The 13,847-nt window shown below is 34.7% G+C and overlaps 1 protein-coding gene and 1 pseudogene across 28 annotated transcripts; one reads left to right on the top strand and one right to left on the bottom strand.

Annotated features, from left to right (window-relative positions):
• The first annotated feature begins 134 nt into the window (after positions 1 to 134).
• LOC148804143 (uncharacterized) lies at positions 135 to 6,881 on the top strand. 28 transcript variants are annotated; one of them, XR_016080601.1, is made up of 6 exons: positions 140 to 558; positions 651 to 686; positions 809 to 893; positions 1,186 to 1,323; positions 5,512 to 5,563; positions 6,528 to 6,881. XR_016080601.1 is itself a non-coding variant. In XM_088895184.1 (6 exons), exons 1-6 carry the CDS (start codon positions 537 to 539, stop codon positions 6,591 to 6,593), a joined length of 342 nt encoding a protein of 113 aa, XP_088751310.1. In that variant the 5' UTR covers positions 140 to 536; the 3' UTR covers positions 6,594 to 6,881. The 28 variants fall into 28 exon arrangements, 8 of the variants coding, with proteins under 8 accessions (XP_088751310.1, XP_088751311.1, XP_088751316.1 ...); XR_016080600.1 differs by having other exon boundaries at positions 5,512 to 5,574; XM_088895184.1 differs by having other exon boundaries at positions 1,186 to 1,266.
• A 5,510-nt stretch (positions 6,882 to 12,391) lies between these two features.
• On the bottom strand, positions 12,392 to 13,535 carry LOC104596540 (transcription repressor OFP11-like; annotated as a pseudogene).
• Between the last annotated feature and the right edge of the window lie 312 nt (positions 13,536 to 13,847).

Raw genomic sequence — 13,847 nt, 5'->3', positions numbered from 1 at the left:
ATTGGGATGTTCTCTCCGTACAGCAAATGGAATCTACTCGTGAGAGTAGATTACCACGTGAGAGCACCCTTATCTAGATCAATGATCGCACGAGAGAAAAAATAAAGCGTGTGTCTCACTACTTTCATCGCATGAGTGGCACACGTCTCACTATTCCTCTCTCTCTTGCTTCGACATACTTCTTCTTTCTCTCCCAACCTCTTGTCTGCCTCTCTTCCTGCTTTCTCGCTTCCCTCACTCTCCTCCCTCTCCTTGCTGCCTCTCTATCGTCCTCCGCTCACTTATTCTAAAAACTCCCTTCTATCTCCCTATCTCATTCATCCTCTCTCTATCTCGTGTAACAGGAATGACTTGCTCCTTTTCTTGATGCGACAACCCAATGCCAACACTTTCCCCTTTTCTTGATCTGCAACTTCTCCTTAGGGTTTTCTTGTTTTTACATTGTTCGCAGGAGGTCGAGGCGCGGCGAATCACCACATCATGAGGGGTTGTTGAGAGGAAAGGGTTTGTTAACTTCTCTGCATCATCCGTTTTTAATGCCACCGAAGCTTGCCAACGGTACAAAACTAAAAATGCAGGTAACATCTCCCTCCGTCCCTCTTTCTCTCTATCCCTAATGGGTTGGTTTCTATTTGTCTGTGTTTTTGTAGGTATCGATTTCTATTCCTCGTTTAAGGGTGGCTTTTGTAAGTTGAAGCTATTTATTTTCTCCCAGTTTTGGGTTTACAATTTGTGTTTGTCGGTTTTGGTGACCAGCCAAGTCTCAGTTTGCTGGATTTGATGGTTCGTGTTTGCTGACTTTGGTTAGGTGAATCTCATTGGTATAATGGTATTCCAAGTTTCTTGTCAGGGTTTGCATTTGATGGGAACCATTGCAAAATCTGGAACTTCAAGTAACTTCATTTTTATTTGGTCTAGACAAGAAAACATTGTGATGTTTATTGTTTAGTTTTGGATTGTACCAAGTCATGTTTTTCTTTCTTATGCAACTTTTGTGGAGAAAATGGGCAGTTTTGGAGTTGGGTTTTACTATGTGCATCTTGTTGTTGACTATGTTGAGTCGTCTGTACAAATAGTAACATTTTGACGTTTTAACTAATTAATTTGGAAAGTCTTTTTCTCGTCTCTCACTTGAATCCTTTGCAGACATGGAAAACCCATATAAATTTTCTTTGTTGTTTTCAGGTGTATATGGAGTTCACAGCTAATGAGTCATTTGCAATTTCTGAAGATGTATGGAATAAACCACTTGGACGTGGAAATGAGGTCAGATTGCTTCTTAGAGAGTAAGCTAGGAAGTATTTGGAGGAATATAAATTAAAAGTGGGTATATTGATTCCTAGATGGATAGTCATCTTCTCTTATTATAGTCTACACTTTCTTCCTCAAATGTTGCCAATTACAGTTCCAATATTTTGTTGCACTTTAAGTTCTTTAATATATAGTCAATCTTCCGAGTGGAATAAGTAAGATTTGGTTTTACAAACATCTGGTTTTTGTTGGTTCACCGTTTTTTGATGGCTCCATGTGACAATAATTCGAACATGTGAAATTCATTAAAAAAAAAACAATTTGAACATGTGAATTCGTTGGTTCACTGTTCTATTGTAGCATGCAATCAGTAGATGCTATGGAATCCTTTGGGTAGAAGATGCTATGGAATCGATCGTTTCATGATCTAAGTATTTGATTTGCCTTCTTACTTCCGTAAGAAGACAACTAACAAGTGTTGTTTTAGAGCCCAGAAAACAACAAATAAGTGTTGTTTTTCCCAAATTAGACATAGACCATATTTGAATGTATGAAAATATTCAATTTGTCAATGTCATTTCTGTCAACAATAAAAGAAAAAGCACTCATTAATTATGTGGGGAATGATAATATTAAAACGTTAGTGAACAATTAAAATTTAATCCATGAACCTTATGCTTAGCTTCTTTTGTTATTTTGTTTTCTTCACTTTTCAATCATTAGTTGTGAATTTTTAATCCATGTGAATTCTGATGTAACAACAATTTCTCATTTATTATTGTTTGTAAATCCATCATCACTTGTGAATATATTTGTATTTATTTGGATATTAGAGTTTTTATTTGGTTTGATATTTTGGTTAATAAGATGAAGTTCAAAAGTTGATGCTTCCAAATCTAAATTTTGAAGCACCTTCTCTTAGATGGCTCATTCAATTCTCCTTTCCAAGACCCTGGCTTGCCAAGACCATCATTGGGCAATGGCCCTATCCTGTATCATGCATGTGTACTTTATGTATGTGACCTTGTATATTAGATGGTTATGTTATCCATTAGTTTATTCTTGGTATCCAAGCATTTTAGACAATGACAATTTAAAACTGCATCCTTCATGTGTCTCATGCATTTGGGTTGTTGGTAGTCTGTTCTCACAATTTAATGAGGGTTGCCTTAGAAGTCCAATTCAGTGCTATTTGCAAGTTTTTTCTACTGAAACAACACTGCAATTGAATACTTATTCTATGTTCTTTCCCCTTCTCCATTTATTTTTGTTCTCCATTATTTATAGTCTTCTATGCCTTCTTCTTACACAAATATTTGTTTGATTTTGATGGAGGGTAGCAAAGATTGGGCTCTATCCACTAGATAAGATGTTTGCAGTTTTCAAAAAGCTGAAATCTCTATCAATAAATTGCATGTGATTGATGGTGAAAATCATCCTTCAAGATTGAATAAAAGCACCTATAATCAAATGGATCAACCAAAGATGAAGCTGAGGATAAGGCAGTCAAGGCAATTGCAGAATTTGTTGGTGAAACTTTGAAAAGTGGTGTGTGATGTCCTATAACTCTTGTCCTTGTGAGACAAGCACCCATTCTATATCAGTTAGACATTTTGATATTTTTATATCACTTTGGTAGTCTATGTAAATATTTCCTTATATTTGTAAATCCCATAGTTGACAAGGTGTTTAGGTGACTCTTGGTCATATAACAAAAAAAGAAAGATGATTATGAATAGAATCTTGCCAAATTAATTGTATCATAAATAATGAATGTAGTTTCCATGGGATCATGTCGGGAGAGTTGTGATGAACATGATGCTTGTAATAGAAGAAATTCATTTAGTTTTTAATCACTTCTATTCTTTTTTATCATTTTTTTACTCTCAATTATTCTCTATGGTGACACATAGAGAGGGAACCACGACATAGAGAGAGAGGCCTTCAAAGGTTCCTATCTGAGTTATATTCCTAGTTACACCTCCAATGCATTGAAGTCTATGTGAACCACGACTCTGGTGTTTCTATTGCTACTCGATACCTTCTGTTGTTTGTGTCTAGGGATTCCATTTTCCTGGGATATCATATTTCATAACAGATTTGGATCTAAAGGTTTGGTAATTGGGTCTTAGATGGGGATGTAGTTGGATCAAATCTGTTTACATCCTTCCGTCGGAGCACTTTCTTCCTGCTGCTTCTTTCTTCTCGCTTTCAAGGACCCAATAACGTGATAGGTTCGGCTCCAATTTTGAGTGTTTAGTCTGTTTTGCATCATACATCATATGGGTTGGTAGCAGTTTGGGTGTAGGTTTGTGGTCTACTTGAAGCCTAATGGGCCCTTTCTACCTCAGCAACAGGTATTACATATTAATTTAAGGGGGATTAAGGGTAACTGAGGTTTCATGAAAGTAAAAACTCTACATGCACTGTTAAAAGCATATGCATCCAATTGCACATTGGGAACATCTCTTTGTGAATTTTATATACTTGCAAATTTGGTTTACCATTTTTAGAAGCATGTTGATACAAATGCTGATAGTACCAATGGATGATAGGTATATTAAGTGAACTTTTTCTATCCTTATTATAGGTGCTTTGAGGCATTTCTCTCTTGTAGTCCATGTACACCAAGGATCTTTAAAATGGAAATGAACAAAAAGTGTTTGGTTTGTAATTTGTATACAATATACTACTAGCATTTTGAGTATCACCTCATGGTATTATGTTTATTTCTTTCATTTGAATGCATATGTATTTATAAGGGTGTGTTTACATGTAGATGCATGATAAACTGAGCAAGTCCAGCAGGTTATGATTTATTTTTATTTTCTTTTTTCATGTCAACATGTGCAGAAACATTTGTATGGAGATTGGATGGATCAATCCGGTCTAAAATATTTATTAGATTGGATTAGACCTGGTCCATTTGTAACAAATTTATATTGGATTTGGTTGGATTAAGCCAATATTTGGTCCATTGATATAAGATAAGAATGTGTCAATGGATCGGGTTTGGGTTGAAACCAATATAAATCAAAATCTATTTGAACAGATTGGGCGGTCCAAACATTGAATTGAACTGGTCCAAATTGGTGCAAAACATTCATTAGATTGGATTGGACCCGGTCCATTTATAATGGACTCACATTAGACTGGATCAGATTGGACCAAATCTAGTCCAATTGACACCCCTGCCTGTATGGCTGTACGTAAATCTTGTCCTTGTGAGAAATGTATCCATTCTATATCACTTAGACTTTTTGATATTTTTATATCACTTTGGTATTTTTTATGTTGGAATAATGTTCGATATTCATGGTTAGTTTATTAAAGATTGTATCCATGTATTCCCATTGTGGTGTTGTTGAAGAAATTGGACACGGCCTGAACTTAATAGCCATATGGGAATCAAAGAACTGTTGTCCAATCCAATTTAGTAAATCAAATACCTCCTTGTAATGGATAATAAATTTCTCTCATGAGGGTAATTTTGTAAAATTTGATCAAGGTGAGTACTTTATTATAAGCCAAAGCTATGTACAAGTTGATTGTAGAACCATTAGGTCTCTCATGCATGAAGAATTGTGCATGAACATGATGTTTGTAATAGAAAAAATTCATTAGTTTTTTAATCACTTCTATCTGAAAGGGGTCTGTTTTGGTTTATGGTGCTATATTCAGTAAGAGAATTTGTTTGTTTTCTCATACAACATTTCTTGCAGAAATCTGAAGAGTTTGGACTTGCTCGGAATTGTGACGTAAATAATTAGCTTACATGATCCCTTGCTATTTCAATTTGAAATCCATTTAAAGTGGTTGGCCTCCTATATATGCAATTCATAAATTAAATGATGGGAAGAATATTTCTATGGTTTTTCAGCATGGTATAGAAATTTGAGATTATAAAATATGGATTTAGTAAACGATGCACACTTGTGTGCTATAGCTAAAGCATTACTTGGGTAGTTGGGTAGATGTTATCAGAAATGGCCATGGGGTTCCAAATATGCCAAACCTTCTGCTAATTAAGGATATTATTTTATTTTATTTTTTTGATAGTTGGTTTATTGTTGTAGTTGCCAAGGATATTATTTTATTCTTTTGATCATTTCTATTGTTTATTATCATTAGCAAAAATTGGTTGATAGTTCTTATTATTGATACTATTTTCCAGTTTATTTGTTTATTCATTTTCTACTTAAACCTCCATTGGTTTATTTGAGAATCACTTAGGCACACATTGTCTTTTGTCCCTTGTAGAGAGCTCCATTTAGTTGGTCATCAATGGGCGTGGAGCTTGGGTATCTTAACGGTGTGAGCATGGTATTTTATGTTCTTGGTTGGATTGCTAGTGGATTATATTACATTCAATTTTTTGTTTCTCCTCATGCTCATACTTGTTTATTGGAAATGGGCTCAAGGACAAAGTGCCTAAAGAGAATAGTGGATTTGGCTACTACAGGTTTAAGACATATGATTAAGTACCTATTTAATATATTTGACTACATGCTCATCTTTATTTGCAAATTTTGAATATTATATTCTTAGGTGAATATCATGGTTTTAAGTACAAGTGCCAACATTGAATGGGGAGAGAGATTGGAGTAAAGAGAGGGAGCAAGAGAAAGAGGGGGAGGGAGGAAGATAGGGTCATAGGAAATGATATTTTGCTTTGCTCTTTCTCCCTTTTATATTTTTGGTTGGATATGGGTAATGAGGTCTTATAGAACCCATAATTTTTTAGAGATCTCACTATGGATTATTGAGATGTTTTCCATCAGTGAAGTTTGAAAGGCTGATATGCCTTGTTTCATAAAAATGATGCATGCGATTAATCATGATCATCTATTTATCAAGCAAGGGACATTTTCTAGATAGTGATAATTAAACTCACCTTAAATGTAATCTCCATAATCCAAGTGTTGGGACTAACATTTTGACAACATGGTATGATAGTGCTCCAAAAGTTCCCGAGTGAGAAGAACCATCAAATGGACACCTAAAGACCTTTTGACTCCTCTTCCTCCCAAATGAAACAAATTTACCTATAGATTTTTCAAATAAATTGGAATTGGGAAAGTTGGTTCTTAACTGTAAGAATCTATAGGTTCTTTCTTGATCAAATCTCATTTCTTCCTTTTTCTCTTTCTATTTATTTGTTTGATTATCTATTTCCTTTATCAAAAGCAAGAACTACACTAATTTCCTTTGTTTTTCCTTTTCTGTTTCTATTTATTGGATCTTTTAATAATTTATTTTCCTTTTTGATTGAGCAGGATTTTACCAAAGATGAAAAATCAGTTGAGACAATCACAAGTGTGATTCTATGTCATGGGCTTTAATCACAGATCATTAGTCATGGCGTTGAGAGACAATGAAGTCCATTGAAGAGAAACTTCTGCTATACAACGCAATTCGAATAACTCACCTCAAGGGGAAGGCATTAACATGTTTATGTAAAGAATAAGATTATTTTTTTGTAAGAAGCATATTAACTTTTCTTTAAATTCATATGGGCAGTGCTTATTACACCATTTCCAAATATATAATTAATTTCTTTCAAAACATATTACTGTGATCGGCAATTGATTTCTCACTATTTCTGTGACAAATATTCTTGTATCAAAACACCTTTTGTGTTGTTTATAAGTTGTCAGGACACCCCTTACCATTGTTAGAGTTAACTACTACGAGGAGTATTTATCACGGTAAATTTCTGGGGGTATAAAAATCTTATACACTTTAAGAACTTTTTTCTTACACTCATTAGCCCCTGCAATGTAGGGGCCACCCTGCTAGTTAATATATTATAAACAGTAATTTTGTGAAAGTCCATATAAACATGGTGGGACTCATGAAAATGCACACAAGATAAAATTGGATATGGATTTTCCAGGGTCTGGTCTGACTCAATATCACATGATATATACAAGCATGATCGTACGGAATTTACTAAGAAAAGTAAAATAATTAAAATTTATAACTAAGAAAAGAATGCAATATTATTTAAAATAATTAAATTTTTATTTCAATAATTTGTTACAGAAGTGTTTTACTAATTTAGTAATTTGGATTAATTATATTAATAATTTTAATAAAAATAATAATTTATTGCTATACTTAATAAAATAATTATTTTTCTATATTTTTTGTTAGTGTTCTATTTTTTTATTTTACTTTATTAATGATTAAATGTTTTATTTTTTTGTAAATATCACTTAAATATTTAAAATACTTAAAGATCAATAAAAATATAAAATTAGACTATAGTTATAATTAAATTAATCTGTAGTTAACTTTTTTAGTCATAATTAAATTAATCTAAGCCTAAACTTAAGGTCTAAGACTCTGGATTAGATTTGGGTTGATTTTAATCTTGACCCAACCTACTCAAGTTGCATGCATTATAACATTCGTAATTGGGCTGAGTCAAACCAAGTGCAATCCATGCATGCATTATTTTTGAGGTTTTTTAACCATATTAGATTAAATCCAAAGGAGCTATTATCCGATCCGATTCAAATTCGATCCGTTTTCTGATCGGGTCCTATTATCCGACCCGATCCAATTCAAAGATCCGGACTGGGGATATCTTATTTCAACAAAAAAAAGGATCAAAACGGATAATGATTTGATGCATTTGCACCCTTACTACTTAGCTAGATCCTTCATTTTGTAATGTTTTTTTATGTATCTTTTTTTTGTTCATTTATAAAAAAAAAATGTAAGATTTAAGTAGAGTGAATTGAATGTGGTGAAAAGTAGTAGTTCAATTTATAATTTAAACCTCACAATTAAATAGGGATTAAATTCAAAAATGAGTATTTTAGTCAAAAGAAAATTCCACAATCTTATTCATATTTTTAATAGTAGTGTAAATATAGAATTATATATGTGTTCAATTTTTACTATAGTTTTTTGTATTTTTGTGTGTGAAACTAATTCTAATATTTTACGCTTACTATTTGTTTAATATGATAAATATATGATAATATACATGTCTGAATGCTTTCTTTGCAAAATGTATGTTTTTATTTTTGTATCTTTATATTTTATTAATTTTTATTATTTATTTATGCATTAAAGTTTAATACATTTAACCCAAAAGTTGAACTATTTATTATTAGTTTTGATATTTTATTTTTAGTCAATTCTAAATTATGTATTTCATTTTCATTATCAAAAAAAAAATAATTATTGTTTATTACACTTATTTTTTTAATTTGATTACATAAATGTGTCTAATTTTTCTAAATTTTTTGTAATTTTCTATATTTATTTCTATTTTAAAAATTTTATTACCTAGACTTCGTAGATTGATCAATTTGATTCGGATGGTTGAATTGCTTAACCACCACTTTGATAAATAGTGGTTTTTTTTAGTCATTTTTAAAATATATGAATTTATACTATTAAAAATATTGACATAGATCTAATTAGTAGCATTTATTAGTGAAAAATAACTTAAAAATATGGGATTTAATAAGAGAAATGTGATTTAATACTTTAGTATAAGACTTAGTTAGAGGAGATTAAATAAGTTAGAAAGTAATAATTGAAGCTACATTTTGAATCCATTTAAGATAGATTAAACACACAACTATGGGTATTATATTAGCTATTAAAGCTGACATTAAAGCTATAATAAAATAATTGTTATACCCTTTTCTCAAACAAAAAAAATAATAAAGAGTAATTTTATTCCAAAAAACTTCTACACCACATTCACACTTGTATATATAGTATAGGTATATATATATATTTATTACGTTTTCTAATAGTGGTGGCAACTCGGCTATCCTTAACCAAATCAGATACTCAACCCAATTTATTAACCTACATTTGTCTCACCAACCCACCATTTTATCAGTCAGATTTGCAAATGAATAGGATATAGCCCAATAATTTTAAATTGTATTATTCATATGTCCGTTTAACCATAATCAGAATGGATCGGATTTGAAAATGTGATGCATTGCTCAATTAGATTGAATTTAGATTTTTTTTTTATCTAATCGACTAGGATTTGATTTTATCATTATAACTAAGTGAAAATTTGATTTAAATTCCTACAGGACTAAACTAGGTGGGATTTTGAATTTAGATAAACCTGTTTTGTGTATATATATATATAGTTGCTTATTTTATATTTAATTTTGTACACAGATAGCAATTTTATGCAGCCTTATTGAGTTGAATACAACCGAATATACCTGAATATATGAATGTATCAAATTTAAGTATAAGTTTCACAAACCTATTGGATAATGGATATTAATTGAAAATACATTTGGCTATTACCCAAATCTATTTTGTAGAACCTTTTCCAACCGATCCATTTGCAACCCTACTTTTGTAGACCTTTGATCAGCGTACTCTATTTCTTTTTTATTATTGGGCATTGTTTTTGTATGGATCATAGTTACCTAATCTTATGATTCACTCTGTTTGGATTGTTGATCATGCATGGTTGCCAATAAATGACTCTTGGCAAGAGTGTATAGTTGGTTAGGACTATGCTTCTGTTAACCCATATATGTGGTTAGTTTGCATGCTTTTTGATTGCATATTGATTAATTAAAACTCTAAGGTAATACCTATTTTGAATCAAAACTTAACTGCCCTAAGTCAGTAGTTTTCTTCTAAAATTTATATTATGTTCATAGACACTAATTATATATGTAGTAAAAAAATTTGCATTAACAAAATCAAACCCAACCTGATTTTAGATGTCTAAATTTTCCAAACGACCCCCAAACACACCCCAACAGAAACTAGTTTAGTCTCATCAGGAATTTATTATTTGTATGGCTGAAAGCAACCTATGCTTGACCCCTTCAAATGTTTTGCTTTTGCATGGTCTGAATTCATAGAGCATTTAAAATTCGATATACCCATCTCACTTACTATTCACAATCTGCACATTGTCTATGTAAAACTACGTCATGATCTGCTGATTAGCTATTTGCAGGATCCGTTGCTGGTCCCCAGTGGAAATGCATGTTGGAGCCTGTAAATGCAGAGTACGTACTGGGGATCCAGCAATGGATCCCACCAATATTAGTGGTAATTATCAGCAGACCTGGAGTTTGTAAAACTGGTCTCGCCAGGCCTACAGTCCATAGACACTCACACTCATTTCACGATCCTCGTTTTTACTCCCCAACTCAAACTCCGGCCAAAAGACAGAGAATGGGAAAAGAGAGAAGATTTAACCCAATGGTTTATGACTAGCCATTTCCACACTTATCATCACAACAACGAGCTTCTTTTTATTTTTTGTTTTCTTATTTCTGTTGAAACTTATCACAAAGCAAAGGGCACTATTATTAGCTACTAATAACAGGGGAGTGCTTTGTCTTATCGTGTAGGACAGATGAGATATTGCAATTAAGAAGAGTTGTAAGGTTCTGGTGCATTCACTGTTGTACATGACACACATAATGCAAGTAGGTGCTGGATCAACTAATCCATGGGCCCAAACCCACCTTTTTAGTTGGACGAACTACTTATAAACTTCTTTAAATGCGCTCTCTCTCTCTCTCTCTCTCTTTCTTTCTCTCTCTCTCATCTTTTGCTTATAGAGACTAGGTGAGTGGCATGGATGTCGTTTTTTTGAGAAAACGGTGCCACATCAGCGGTGCTCTAAATAATGTCCTTTGTTTGGTATCGTTTTGTTAGAAAAAAAATGTTACTCTAAACGTCTTAAAAATCAGGGAAGTGTGGTATGGAGCAACACCAAATTAAATATTTTCTAAGAAAATGTATGGCGTAGTGCTGCCAGCAATGTAATGATGTGGCATCAATGTTGCATCATCTTGGGTATTGGATAATATAAATTAATGTTGAAAACTTTGCTGAAGCACTTGTACATATCAAACAAAATCAGTGCTGTTTTCTCAGAAAACGCATATATGGCAGCACAGGTTTCAAACAAAAACTATTTACAAACCTACATGCCCAGCACCGATGCCAAACACCTATTATACCTTTCGTAGAGTGGTCCGAAGGACTCAGGATCTCCTACCCACAGTAATTCTGCCCACGTCCATCCACAATACACTACCCCTGTGCATTGAAATTAAATATTTCCCCGTATACATGTGTGAAGAGAATAAGAGGTTTTCTGGGTGTGGTTCATGAGAAGTAGAGATTGGGGAGGTTGAAGTAGTAACTGTTCACCAATTTCAACCGCCCACACCAATCACCAGTTCACCACTACCACCAATATTTAGTAATTGCTCCGTGAAGCGGGCCAGTCTTGTCCGGTTCGGCTGGACCACATGATGCCGACTCTGTACTCTGTAGAAGTGTTGCATCGTCGTACCCACAGAAAAACTGAACCCTAAACCCTAAAAGCATGGAAGTTATTAACCCGACCAGCCCATTTGCCCAACCCCAATCTGTTCTTCAGGTTTTGGACACAAATGTTCATAATTAGATGGTCTATCCTCTACGGGACCATTGTTCGAATTTGAAATTAGCTACCTTTGTATTTTGGAGGGTATCCAATTCATCACTGCCTCATCATCAATTAATGTGTTGCCATTATAGACCCAACACTAGTTCTGCACTTTCCCTCTTCATGTCTACACCTAAAGGCTTACAGCCCATCCTTGGATACGGGCGAGCTGGTTCTGTTGCTCTCAACCTTGTCTAAAACCAGGTCCAAAATCCAATCCAGCCCTATTCTGATTCATTGTGAGCACTAAGCTCTGGCCATTAAGAATCTTCTGATGCTAAAGGTGAAGCATGGACAAGATTTAGATTTTCTCTTTGGCATTACTCGTTGTTTCCAAAGCCTAATTATAACGAACCCCATCAAAATGCAGGAAAAAAAAGATTGGGATGTCTAACCTTCAACGTGCACACAGAGACACCACCTATTTTAATAATAGTTTGATCACAACCCACCAAATTGTTACATCGATTTCCTTGTACAGGTCATATTTATCTCATCAAATTATTCCTAAATGTTATTTGATCTAGGCCCTACACATCACACTAAATGACATGATTTAATTAATCAACTTTGTTTTAAATCCAAATGCTTAATTTCTCAGTATTTCATGGTGGTAGTTGATAATTATCTCTCTAGACTCTCGATTCCGGATTCCCTCTTGGGATCTCGTACAGGAGATTAAAAAGATAAAAGTGAAGGCAATACATGAACACTTGAACAGTGAACAGTTGAGTTAATGCAGGAATATAAAACTAGAATATATGTACACATAAAAAAAAAGGAAGGGTACATTACACCAACCGCCGTGAAACAGTACACCGGCCGGAGACGTGATTACTGGCGACCACCGACCTCCATCTCGATCATGAGACTGACGAGGAGATCAGCGAAAGCGCCAATGATGAATTTGTGGGTGTGCTTGGGGTTAAGCGTAAGATAGCAAAGAAGCAGCTCGTGCAAGTAATCCCAGTTGGCCTTGACGTCCAAGAGCTCTCGTGCCTCGACCATCTCCTGCATTGATCTTCTGAAATCCCTGAATGGGTCAGGGGAGTACGTAGGGATCGGGATGCCTCCACCGACGAGTGTGTCCGATTCCGGCGGGCACTCCGGCGACTCAAAGATGGAGTTTGAACGGCCCGGGGAGGAGAAGAAGAAGCGCTGTGAAGCAAAGATGGTGGCAAAGTCAGGGGTGGTGTCGAGGTCGGAATCCGACGAAGAGAAGTCATCGTCGCTGGAGCGGCTGCGTGATTTGGAGGTGGAGTCCGAGGTGAGATCGTAGAAGGAGTTGAAGTTGTTCACGAGGATCGGCGGAGAGGTTATGGATGGTGGGCGTTTATGATCTTTGGAGGCGTGTGGGATCGAAGGGAATCGACTCATGGGTGGGCGTTTTCGCTTTGAGAAGCAGAGATTGAGGTTTCTGCGAAGCCCATTTGACATTTTTCTTTAATCTTTCGTGCAAACTTCAGGCGAGGAGAGCCGGCCTGAGGGCGGAGAAAGGGTAAGCTTTAGAGTGTATGAGTGAAAGGCTCAACACTCGGTTCAACCCATTCAGGGAGGTGTTTGTAGGATGTATGTTTTTATAGAGGATTGTACAGTTGGGTAGCGATGGATTTACAGTTGTGCAGAGAGGAGTTTGAAATTTAAATTTACAATAGATTGTAACATAGGTTTGATATCCACGTGAATTTGAGGCGAGTTGTGGATCTCATGCGTGTTGACTCGGTCATATATCCTTAACACCCTTAATGTGAGACGTTGAGATGGCAACTAGTAAACCGTAGGGCTTGTCCAGAGGAATATTTAAGCCAGGTGCAGAGAGACCAGAGCCAGACTCTTTGTCACCATGTTGGCTATTTGTTCTTGCGTTCAAATGAAGCGAACTCTTAGAGTAAATGTAAATCCAATTTTATATATGCATGGTACGGCGTGAAAAGAGAAAACTGAATTTGTTCTGACTTGTGAGGAAGTAGAGTGTTGGAGTGGATATATTTACATACAATAAGTTTCGTTCAGAAGCGCATTTATTTGAATCCATGGGATTCTCCACGGTAACTATGGCAAGACTTTCAGTATATATTCGAATTCCATGGTCTGAGCTTGAAGTAACAGAATAGAATGCTTTAATTTCTGAGAA

Source organism: Nelumbo nucifera, chromosome 1 (genome assembly GCF_055504915.1).
Source record: "Nelumbo nucifera cultivar China Antique chromosome 1, China Antique-T2T, whole genome shotgun sequence".
NCBI classification, from domain to species: domain Eukaryota; kingdom Viridiplantae; phylum Streptophyta; class Magnoliopsida; order Proteales; family Nelumbonaceae; genus Nelumbo; species Nelumbo nucifera.
The sequence above is the reverse complement of the archived record's forward strand: the minus strand, read 5'-3'. Positions and strand labels throughout refer to the sequence as shown.

Bases quoted from the DNA above. Each gene is read 5' to 3' on its own strand.
- LOC148804143 (XM_088895184.1), top strand. From the start codon at position 537: ATGCCACCGAAGCTTGCCAACG. The intron at 894-1,185 runs GTAACTTCATTT...TGTTGTTTTCAG, and splicing joins TGCAAAATCTGGAACTTCAA to GTGTATATGGAGTTCACAGC. The intron at 5,564-6,527 runs GTGTGAGCATGG...TTGATTGAGCAG, and splicing joins GGAGCTTGGGTATCTTAACG to GATTTTACCAAAGATGAAAA.